The 12,458-nt window shown below is 42.0% G+C and overlaps 1 protein-coding gene across 2 annotated transcripts in view; it reads right to left on the bottom strand.

Annotated features, from left to right (window-relative positions):
- DAPP1 (dual adaptor of phosphotyrosine and 3-phosphoinositides 1) overlaps positions 1-12,458 on the bottom strand; it is a 79,345-nt gene that overhangs the window by 39,143 nt on the left and 27,744 nt on the right. For both annotated transcript variants that reach the window (XM_063458600.1, XM_063458601.1), the window contains exon 2: positions 948-1,070. In XM_063458600.1, coding sequence (XP_063314670.1) covers positions 948-1,070 — 123 coding nt within the window. The remainder of the gene's footprint in view (positions 1-947; positions 1,071-12,458) is intronic.

A 12,458-nucleotide genomic window follows, 5' to 3' on the forward strand; every position in this document is an offset into this window, starting at 1 on the left:
ATATGATCTTACAACCTGAATAGAAGTGAGAGTTTGAACTAACCACCAGGACATTTTTACCTGTTTGCCTTTTACCTTTTAGTAAGAGTTTGCTAGTTATCATTCCTGTGATCAAGTATTATTTTAAATAACATATTTTGTTTCAGCAAAATGTTTGTAGTCCACATTTTATAATGAACACACAACCAGTATCAAAAGTATCAAGAGCCTACAACACCTATCAACCTGAGTCAGTCACACAAAGATCAAGACGTAAATTCTGTTTCCATCAACGTGAAGACATGCATCTTGGCAGGACACTTTCAATCTCACTGTTGGAGGAATTAAATAAACTTTCACATTTACATTAAAATAGAAAAAGAAAATCTCCATCTCACCTAAATGCCCTTCTAGTCTTATTTACATTTAATATGATAGAGCTATCTTAGCTAAAGACAAAAAGAGTATGTTATCCTCTGAAACCAACACAACTAAAAGACTAATAATACAATTGAAAAGACTAACAAGATATCACAGAAGGAGCCTACCCTTTGTTCTAAAGGGCTTAATAACTAACAACGCAGTGTATGTTGTCTTGGCAATCTAACATTTTAGCTTGCTTACTGAATAGCATTTTTTCTATAGACTTCAGAGGAGTAATTGCTATTCAGAAATCAGAAAGTATCCTTACTCAGCGGAGAGAATCCAGACCCTGGTCTTTAAGATCTTATCCAAAATGGAATGTCTTACTCATTAAACTATAGCCAGGCCATTTAGTGTTGCTAGTGCCCACCACGTAGGACAATCCATATTGGCAGAGGGTCTTCAAAGACAAAACTGAGCGTAAAAAAAATAGCAAAATGTTAAGGACACAAGGAGAGTTTACTAACATATTATTGCACGACATAAATAGTTATTGAGTTGCTATCTATAAGGTAAATCAACAAATTCATACAAAAGTTACCTACCTCACTGAGAGCGAATATACATTGTCTTTTGAATCACTCTTCCTCAGGAGGTAACTCCCATCTTGTCCGTTCGTGAGAAGCAGAGCCTCAGCTGCATGACGTGAGAGATTTCCGTGATACCACCTATCAGGAAATTAAGTCTGTTAGAATGGTTCCATGTCATCCACAAAAGTTATTTTTTTATGTCCCTTTTTCATAATTGTTGTCCACTGTGTCTCCGTGGCTTGTAGTATTAACTACTTTATTTCTTCACCCCTTTCAAAAAATAAGATTAAGACTTACAGCTATTTCCTTTTTTGTCTTGAAGGAACCACAATAGAGTGGTTTTTGTTGCACCACAGTCTCTTGCAGGTTTAGCAAGACTACAAAGACAAAAAAAAAAAAAAATTCTGCACAGTATTTGGAAGGTAACCACAGACAATAGTCATCATCATGACCTGAGGTTTTTGCTGTTGTATGCATTTCACAAACAAATTTTTTTTATTACATGTAATTAACTTAATGCTTTTTGTAAATGATATGTATTGTTTTGTGTGTGTTTTTTTTTTTTTTTTTTTAGAAAATTTATTAATCTGGCTAATCAGCCGTCTTGGGTCAGATTCTACTGTTATCTTACCAACTAGTGATTAGCATAACTTAAATTGCTCTGTGTGAACATGCAGCAGCACACAAATTGGGTTGGGCAGCAATTAATCAGATAACAGTAGAATCTAGCCCAAAATGTCTGCTCAGCCAGATAAGAAGTGAATACATAATTGAAAAAAATAGCATTAAGCTTCATTATTATTATTTCATTCATGAAAAAAAACAAACAGAGAAGTGAGAAGTGAACATTTGATAACAGTTGTCCTTTAAACCATTCGCTAACAAAATACTGTACACCTGATTTTCAAGGTATTCCTGATAGCTTAACATCGTGTATTCACTATTGAGGCATTTGCAAGTTAATGATGTTTATTGCAAAGAAAATGTAATTTGCAAGATGTGCCTTTTTTAAGTTAAACAGTTTTAGACAATGTTACAGCTTTACAATATGTCAATGACCTTATGTCAGTGCAGGAGTACAACTGGTATTGAACCAGGAAAGGTACATTCAGATTGCTCTGGTTTCCAAGTGCGTCCTGGGGGTGTTACATTTGCCCAATTACTATTACCCACTTTAATGGCACTCAGATGAAAGAAAGTGACAACAATTTAATGCAAGCCCAACCAACACAGTGCAATTAAGGGTAGCAGCAACAGTAATAGTATTGAAGCATCCCAAAAAGTAAATGTCTTTCATTTGTATGTTTGCATGAAGGCCCTTAGTCTTCATACAAAAAAATGAACCTTGAAACTCTGAACTTTGTGTAGGACTAGCATATACGATGGTGGCAATATTGGGGTGCAATATGGGTATTGAATGGATTTCTGTAGCAATGTGGCAGCAGTATGGGGATATACGTGAGCAATATGTGAATCTATATGGAAACTGTAAACATTGCAGCAGCTATATGTAGGAATATAGAAGCAATTTAGAACCCTATGCAATTTACAAGAGGTGGTGCAGTAAATCGAGGTTTATTGATGCAATATGGAGGCTGTATGGAAGTTTAGGGCAAAATAATAATATATGAATGCAGGATTAAATATTTACACATTACTGTCCAGAACATAGGGAAAAATCATTTGGATGGTTATTCTTTTGAGCTAAAATCTGTTCATGTGTTTTTGTGTCTCTATAAAGTGTGGCTGGTTAATACAGATATTTGATATTGAATTTATATAATGCATATCAAACTACCTTGCTGTGTTTTTAGCATGACACCTTCACAATGCATAGTAAATGTGAAATATTCTACATTGTTACATGTTGTGACTAAGATGAATTAATAGGCATTAAAACATGCAACATTTGTGTACGGCACATTCCGAGGACGTAAGGAAAACAGGGTTAAAAATAAGTAGTTCCTTAATAGCAAGTCAGTTGAGGTGTGCCGAAACTGACGTAAGGTTAGGCCTGTAAAAGAGGGCCCACCTAGGAAAATGATAAAATTGAGGGTGCGGTGGGAGGGGCACTTCCGAGATCGTCGAAGACAGGTAAGCAGGGGCTCACTGGGTTTAAATAGGGAATTTAAGTGCCTCCCACAATTACAGGCCAAGCCTTCTATTTGTGTACGGCACATTCCGAGGACGTAAGGAAAACAGGGTTAAAAATAAGTAGTTCCTTAATAGCAAGTCAGTTGAGGTGTGCCGAAACTGACGTAAGGTTAGGCCTGTAAAAGAGGGCAAAAAATAATAACCATTAAAACAAAATGCGTTTATTAAGCGGTACATCATTTAGTCATATCACAGAAAGCCAGCCTTATCTCTTTCTCTGGATTGGGAATGTATCTGTTGTATGCGGACGATTTCCACCTCCCCATATTTTTAATTATGTGTGTCGGTACATGATTACCTGAGGCAGCTGTGGCTGCTCCAATACGAAAAGAATGGCCCGAGAATGAACGTGGGTTTTGTCCCAAGCGGAGTAAAAGGGTGCGTATGTAAAGCATGAAGATTTTTGTGGTCAGGGGTTTCCCTAGTATAGCTAGAAGTGGGCTATCAGGAACGGAATTAGCTTGGGCTGCTACTAGCTTATCCAATACACGGACGGGACACCATTTGGTTGAAGTGGGATAAAAGTTAATTTCTACTGGTGGGCCTGTTTGGCTTGTTTTGGTACGGGTAACGGACAATGTGTAGTGGTCTAGTTTTTTAATTAAGTGTTTCTTTTGGAGGCACGAGCTGAAATCAGAAGCTCTCTCTACAGTGAATTCTTTGGGTCTCAAGAAACCATAAAAGGCTAGATAAGCCGCTGATTTAATAACGAGGTTTGTGATATGTTCGAAAGGGGACGTGTCGAGTACATCGGATATATTCTTAAATAGCTTACTATCTATGGGAAGGCGTTTAGTGGGTATGTGTACTGACAAGTTATGAATGCCTTTGAGGACACTTTTAAGAGGGTAGGAAGATAGGAAAGGAGACTTGTTGGGAAAGGAGGTTAACATGTAGTGTTGGATTCCCGTTAAGTAGAGTTTGATTGTGTTGTAAGCTAGATTAAGAGAAAAGTGGCAAAAAGTTGTGAAAGCAACCATGGTTTCAACAGAAAAAACATTTATTACACAGTAATTACGAACGAAACACATAAACAGTTCATATGCTCTGTAATAGGCTTTCCTTGTGTTAAGGGATAGACCCGCCTGCACAAGCGTGCGGCTTAGTTGTAAGAGAGAGCTTAACGCATTACCAGGTCTTCGAATTTTGGAGGTACCCTGGGTTGCTGGGTAGCTGTAGGATGTAGTCTGAAGAACTCCTGCAAATTGAAGCGTGACAGAGCATCAGCGGCAGTATTTTGTATACCTGAGACGTGAACACAGGATATGCAGAACTGGAGATTAGCTGCTAGCCAAGTGAGTCTCCTGACTAGGTTCATGATCGTGAGGGACTGAGAGCGGCCCTTGTTAATGATGTTACAGGTAGCTAAGTTATCACAAAAACACCTGACTGACTGCCCCCTCCACTCTACCCCCCACATGTAAGCTGCTGCTACGATAGGGTAGATCTCAAAAAGAGAGGAGGTGGTAGTGAAACTCTCGAGTGATGTGGTTTCGATCGGCCAGGAGTCGTACAGCCACTCGTCTCCAAATATGGCCGCGTAGCCTAAGGTACCTGAAGCGTCAGTCCAGAGTACTGGGGAATCGTCGGAAACGGGGGGAACAAACAGTGACCTGCCATTCCACGAGGAAAGGAACAGCTGCCACATTCTCAGGTCAGCTGTAGCTGACTCGTCTAAGGGTGTAGTGGAGTCATCGTCAGGGAGACCGTGCAAAAGTGAAAGGATTCTGGAAACGAAAGACCTACCCTGTGGAATTATTCTCATGGCGAAATTAAGTGAGCCTAGAAGTGACTGTAGCTGTTTCCTGGTGCAAGTGCCTAGTGACATGCAGGTGCTAATGTAAGACAGAATTCGGTCTACTTTCTCCTGGGGCAGGCTGGCGTGCATGGTGACAGAATTGAGTGTAATCCCCAGAAAAGTAATTTCGGTTTTGGGACCTTCGGTTTTGTCCAGGGCTACGGGGACACCTAAATCTTTAAAGAGAGTGAGCAAGTGATCAAGGCTGCGTGGAGTGCAGTGGTGTGGTTCAATGGTGAGGAAGTCGTCTAAATAGTGAATGACAACTGGGCATCTGCAGAAGTTCAGGAGAAGCCATGTTAACGTTTCGGCGAACAGGTCAAATAACTTGGGGCTACTTTTGGAGCCGAAAGTAAGCCTGGTAGCGAAATAGTAGTTGTCTTGCCACTTAACTCCATGCAGATGCCAGAGTGATTGATGAATGGGAAGTAATTTAAAGGCGTTAGTAATATCTGACTTACTTAACCAGGCTGCCTTCCCGGAGTTAATAATCGCTTGCATGGCATCATCGATTCTAGCGTACTGAAGAGAAAAATCTTCTGACGGGATTAGTGCATTCAGGCTAGGTGTGGGAGAGGCGTGTGGTGCAGAAAAGTCAATAATAAGTCTCTTTTTGTTGTTAAACTTCCCCGTGGCGATACCTAGAGGGTTAGTTCTCCATGAGGAGAAAGGAGGAGTAGTGAAAGGGCCTATCATGAAGCCGTTATCTACTTCTTTCTGTAAGAGTACTTGTAGGGTGTCGGGGTCTGTGAGAGCTGACTGAAGGTTGGGGCACTCCAAGATGCCTGAGGGGAGAGAGACAAAGCCTGTGTGAAACCCGTGAGTGAACCCTGACGTGAGAAATTCTACCAGATGTAAAGAAGGATGATTAGCCAGGTAACGTTGTAAAGTCGGTATGTTTATTGGAGTGGATGCCTTTTTAGGGTACAATTTGTTAGGGCACATCGTCTTGGCATGTGCCCTGAAACAAAGCAAGCACACATGCAGCAGTCTACAAGCACTGTAACTACAACCCCCAGCATTGAAATTATTGCAGACCTGAGCTTTGCCCAAGAACACTATTGGCCTGCCTAATTTGTCTCTTATTTCCTTCTGGTTGGAAGTTGACTGAAAATCGGAGTTGGCGTTACTGGTAGAGGGGATAGCTACATTTTCAGGACAGAAATTAATCGAGTGAGCTGCAGACGAGCATATGGCACAGGAAGGGGTTTTTAGACCTGCAAAATGCATAAGAAACAACTCCGTGTCCAGCTGACCCCAGTCCGTGACTGTATTATACTGAGACAATGAAGCGGCTGACCTAGAGGAGAATGACTTGTGATAGTCGTAAAAGGCAAAGCCCCCGTACTTATAAGCTAGCTCTATCACCTTGTGTAGGTATAAGTCTAGCTCCTCTCTGCGGAGGGGAAAAGCAGTACAGATAACGTCTCTGTATAGGCCAAATGCCAAGACAAACTCGGGAATGTTAAGTTTCCTATTCAACCTAGGGTCTCTGGCCCTCATTACTACTGATAGATCCTCAAACGTGTACGCCCTGTTTTCTACCACGTCTTGAGCCGCTATCAGTAGCGAGGCCAAGTTGACATCCTTTCCCTCTATGATGTCACGTCTGAGAGACTGCGGTATTAGGTGAATAGGATTAATAACGTTAGTAACTTTCCTAGCCGGTAGAGGGTTACTGTTACCTCCTAGGGCGGGCGTGGGTTGGGCAACCGGCCCGGGAATCTCGGGGACTGTAGGAACATTATTAGCTTCCAGGTTATCCAATCTATTATTGATAGTGGCAACTGAGGACACTAGGGAGGCCATCATGGCGTGTAACTCAGCCAGGCTATTAAGTACATTAACCTGTGAACTAGGGCCAGGCCTTTCGTTATCCTCAGTAGAGTTCAATAAACGAAAAAGTTCATTCTTCCTGGCTGAAGCCGGATAAGGGATATTCCTCTTTTTTAGTTCAGCGGTAATCTTAGGGATAGTCCAGGAGCGATAGCTGGAAGCTGGACTTGGAGGGGTTGGTTGCCTTCTCTGTGTGCCCGACCTGAGAGGGGTGCTGGTAACCGACAGATTGTCTTCTAATACCGAAGCGTTGGACATTCTAAGGGGGGCAGAGAGGGTGAGTTTAGTACTGAAATGTAAACAGCTGGAGGGACCCCGCTTACTAGGTTAGTGCCCATAGGCGAAATTGTATTAACTTAGCTTCAGTTGGTGGCAGATGAGGCCCTAACTACTTGCCAAGTGGCTATGAGAGGCACTATCTATGATTTGGCTCGTGGGGCCTTGGTGCCACTGAGGTGGGTGGCGGGGTGTTGGCCTCTCGGTGACACGTAAAAGAAGTAAAACGTTTGGCCGTGACTGGTGAGGCCCTAACTAAGATTAGAAGCAAGGCTATAGCTATGCGTTGGGACGATTGGCCTGAACCTCCGAACGTAAGGGCTGACCTTATGCCTTGTGGGACCACTGAACTTATAGGCAAAGAGGCCTATGGGAACATACCTAAGTTGGCGGGAGAATTACAACTAGTCCTCAAACCCCCCCCCCCCCCCCCAGGACACACCAATAACATACCTGCAGAGGAAGGAATACTTTACTTGACCTAATAATGGACTATTAACCTGAAGGGAACCAACGGAACTAAAGGGAAAGAAACGTGACCTATTTATGAAACGTACTATTTAATTACAATATACACACAAATGAACTGGGTGACACAGAGGCCTACCTCTTTAACAAAGCTGCGAACACGTATACCCGCGAAGGGCCACTTGCGAGAAGTGTCAGTACTAGTAAGGACTATAACAGAAAATAGGACATGAACAGCCATTAAATCAATGGAAACAACATACCTATTATTCTACTTTGCTATTTATGACTTTAAGGGGACCATATAAACCACTTTAAACACAGAAGTTTAGAATACTGGGCAATACAACAAAACCGCCTAAACCCCTCTTATAAACGTAACTACTAAATTTATTGCAAAAAATGTGAACAATATCCAGAAAACTAAACAGAATGAAGGTATTGCACCAAACTGAATGAAAAACGTATGGCAACCCGGTCCGGCTAACGAGACTACGAGGTGTAAGTGTAACTGAACGTGTTACACTGACCGAGATTGCAGGAGCGGAGTGAAGCCGAGCCCGTGAGCGACAGGGCTAAACTTACGATTTCGATGCCGTCCGTGTAAGGCAAAAGCGTTATACTCACGAATACAGCCGCAGAGCGTTTGAACCGGGCTGCCGGCGGGCGGGAAAGGGACGTCACGGATCTGTAAACCGGAAGTACACTGAAGCACTTCCGAGATCGTCGAAGACAGGTAAGCAGGGGCTCACTGGGTTTAAATAGGGAATTTAAGTGCCTCCCACAATTACAGGCCAAGCCTTCTATATATTATCTTTTAAATAAAAAGGAAATTATTTATTTAAAAGTATATTTCAACCAATGTGCTCGTTAACTCCATATTTTGAAACAAATCCTAGCTTTCACTTTTTGTTTACATGTTAAATGGGGAGATTTTCAGACTACACAAACAACAGTTTGTATTGATGTAGAGCAAGCATGTCAAGTGTAGTGATGTAGAGCCGCGAGTACATGCTTAGTGTTATAGCAGAGTAGGCACCTGCTTTCCCCACATTGCAGGTGCCCACTCTGCTAAAACTTACCTGGCCGGGAGGATGGCCAGCGAGGGAGCTCAGTGTTCCTGCTCCTCAGTGCTCCCTAGCGCGCCGTCTTTTGTGAAGCCGGGCGCCGGAATCAGACGTCATATTCCGGCACCTGGCATCAATAAACTGCGTGTGAGGGAGCAGATAGAAGATCCGCAGGGAGAAGTTCCACATCGGCTCCCAAAGGTAGGGAGCAATAAAGAAAATGAGGTGTGTGCAATAATGTGTAAATGTGTGTGTCTATCAGTGTGTGTGTGTGTCTATCAGTGAGTGTGTGTGTGTGTCTGTCAGTGAGTATGTGTGTCTGTCAGTGAGTATGTGTGTCTGTCAGTGAGTATAGCGAATATGATGGTTGGAGTAATCTTTTAATATAAAATAAGATTTTTGTGACAAATATAGATAAATAGAAATGGTGAAATACCTTCCTTGTAGGTATTTATGAGGACCCTAAAAGCATTACTAGCAGTGCAGCTTACAGAAAATGGCAACAGAATATATAATGAATGTCTGCATTTATATATAGTAAGTACAGGTTATGTAAGTTTTATAGCAATCTCTGTATGGTTAATTCAATACTAATAGGTGCAGAGGAGATTACAATCACTTCTCCCGCTCCCTGATGGTAGGATTTTTAAAAGCTTATTATTGGGAAGGAGGAAGGTAAAGCTGTCATTTGCAGGACATTTGCAGATGTTAAATTGGTGGATTGGGCTCCTGGCAGAGAATTTTGTTGTATGAGCTGGTAATCAGTCCAGAAGTATAAATGTTTTGTTTGGCAAAGCAAATTAAATTTTTTAAAAAAAGTGCATATATGATTTAGGTAGTTTAATGACTCCATTTCTAGTGCCTGTCTATAGGAAAGTTAGTTATGTAAAAATGAAAAGGTGACTGAATAAATAGCAATGTAGTATGTATTACCCAATAAATATTGCACCAGGCCAAATATTCTTGAAGTCCTCGAGTGCAAGATTTTGTGCATGTTAATGTATAGGAATATTTACGCATATACTGAATGTATATTTATGTTATAACATTGACTGCTAATTATTACTCGATAAACAAATGCATATGGGTTCGGTAAAATGTGAATTTAACATTAACATTTTTTCCATTATAGACCTCAAAAACACATTTTATGGGCTTAAACTCAACAATCCATACAAAAAAATACAACAATAAAAATATATAGCAAATCCAAAAATATTCCCAAATTTTAAGCGAGGCAGAATGACTATCATTCAAACCCTGATAAAAAAATGTTTTTCTTTACTGTTGATGATCCTGCAGTTATTGCAATTTGGATCTGGGTAAGTAGTGCAGTGGGCTTGTCTCTATTAATCATACTCTATTTTAAACTAACAATGGTATATACATGCCCTGATGAGTAGTATTGCTGTTAATCTTGTTGAATGAATGTGTTGATGTCCTGCACTATTCTCCTTAAGTGACCTCCATAACAACATTGAATGTAGGACTAAATGTAGTTTAGTTATAGTGAACTGACGAACATGCAAAGACACATTTATAATTAATATAGCATATCGAAAATAATGTCTCATTTGCCAATTAATTAAACCCCAATACTCTTTCCTTCAAGTAGCCTAGTGGTCAGGCTGACCAGATCCACGTTTTTTGGGACATATATATTGATGGGCAGCACAAGGTGTATAAGATTAGTCAATGAAGAATCCTGCAATGAGGCAAAAGGCAATGAAGAATCCTGCAGAATATGCATTATACATACTGCAGGGCAAGCATTTTCTTAAATATGCCAAAATGATATGTGTCCTGATAAACATGGTGGATCTGGCCAGCCTGCTAATGGGACTATTTGTGAGAGGAAATTTAAAAACTGCAAGTGATAAGAGGTGTATTTGAGTCATAGTTTCCCCATGATGCTATCGGCTAAGAACTGCAGTGCAAGCAGTTTGGGTTCCTTTGGTTAAGAAAGCATGGCAATGACTTTTTGTTTGAGTTTCCCTTCCTCTTTCTCTGGGACACAATTTAAAACAGTTAACCCCTTCTGCTGATAAATTGTGACTTTTACAGAGTATTTTTTTTTTTTTTTTTTTTTAATCAAGAGTGTTGAATCAACGGGACATATTTTCCAAATGTCTTCAAGTACTATCATATTGCACACAGGATTTACACAGTGCGTGCTGGCTTTATTATAAAATTACAAATACACTGACTCTCCTACCAATGTGGCAATCATACCAGAATCTTTGCATGGGCAGCTTTGCTTCTGCAAATAGTAGGGTGAAAGCCTTACTAATGTTGTAATTCTCCCATTAACAATTGAGTTACCATTCATTTTGCCCCGGAACCGCACACATTTCCTTTTGTTGTAAGTTTTTTGTGATTGATAGTATAGTGCGTATATATGTGCTAGAGGCCAAAACAAAAGGGGAAATAATAGTAAACGCTAGACCTTTTTACCTTATTACAAACATTACTCTAAGCACCATAACAACTTGGCATCATTGCAAGGGTTTAGGTATAAAAAATACCCTGTACTCAGTCTTACTGACAAGAGTTTGTGAAATAATTGTGAACAGCTCAAATGCAGCTGTGAATGGGACAAAATAATATGTTGCTACAAGAGAGTGAATAACTCTTTGAAAAGCACACAAAGAGCTAAACTAAATTAAAGGTGGAGCACAAAAATGAAAATCAATACATATATTTAAAGGGACACAGAAGCTTTAAAGGCTGGCTCTGCCTCTATGGCTGAGATTATCAGTCTTGATGATCTCAGCCAATCCAATGCTTTCCCATCAGAAAGCATTGGGAGCAGTGGCGTACACACAACCCATGGGGCCCCGGTGCGAAAACTGATCCGGGCCCCCCCCCCTCCCCCCGCACGAGCGCTTACTCTGCGCAGGCTGGGGCCGCAACACATGGCGGCGGGCACCTGGTCGCAGGGCTGCGACCCGTGCAACCGCGGTATGTATGCCAGTGCATGCATAAACACATACACTTAAAGGACCACTACAGACACCCAGATCACATCAGCTCAATGAAGTGGTCTGGGTGCCAGGTCTCTCTAGTTTTAACCCTGCAGCTGAAAACATAGCAGTTTCAGAGAAACTGCTATGTTTCACTGAGGGTTAATCCAGCCTCTAGTGGCTGTCTCATTGACAGCCGCTAGAGGATTTTCTGCGATTCTCACTGTGAAAATCACAGTGAGAAGACGCTGAACGTCCATAGGAAAGCATTGAGTAATGCTTTCCTATGGGCGGTTTGAATGCGCGCTTGGCTCTTGCCACGCATGTGCATTCGGAGCTGAGAGGCGGATGGGGACGGAGAGATCCCCAGCGTTAAGGGAGTCCGGCGCTGGAGAAAGGTAAGTGCTTAAGACACACACACACACACACACACTCTCGAACAGACACACACATTTACTGACAGACACACACTCAGTGACAGACGCACACAAACATACTCAGTAACAGACACACACACTAACACACACACTCACTAACACTAACACACTCACTAACACACACACTCACTAACACACACACTCACTCACTAACACTAACACACTCACTAACACTAACACTCTCACTAACATACACACTCACTCAAACGTTTTTTTGGTTTTTTTTTAATCCCCCCAGCCTCCTTACCTGTGGGAGAGCTGGGGGGATTCCCTGGGGTCCAGTGGTGTTGCTGGCCCTGCTGTCACCCGGCTGGCTGGCTGGCGGGCGCGCGAGGGAGCACTTTCCCCTGAGTGCTCCCTCTTCAGCTCCCTCGCGCGCCGCGTACTGATGCCGGAGCCGGAAGATGACGTCATCTTCCGGCTCCGGTTTCAGTGCGGTGCGCGAGGGAGCTGAAGAGGGAGCACCCAGGGGACAGTGCTCCCTCGCGCGCCTGCCAGCCGGGTGACAGCATGGCCAGCCTCGGGGG

This window comes from Pelobates fuscus, chromosome 6 (genome assembly GCF_036172605.1).
Source record: "Pelobates fuscus isolate aPelFus1 chromosome 6, aPelFus1.pri, whole genome shotgun sequence".
NCBI classification, from domain to species: Eukaryota; Metazoa; Chordata; class Amphibia; order Anura; family Pelobatidae; genus Pelobates; species Pelobates fuscus.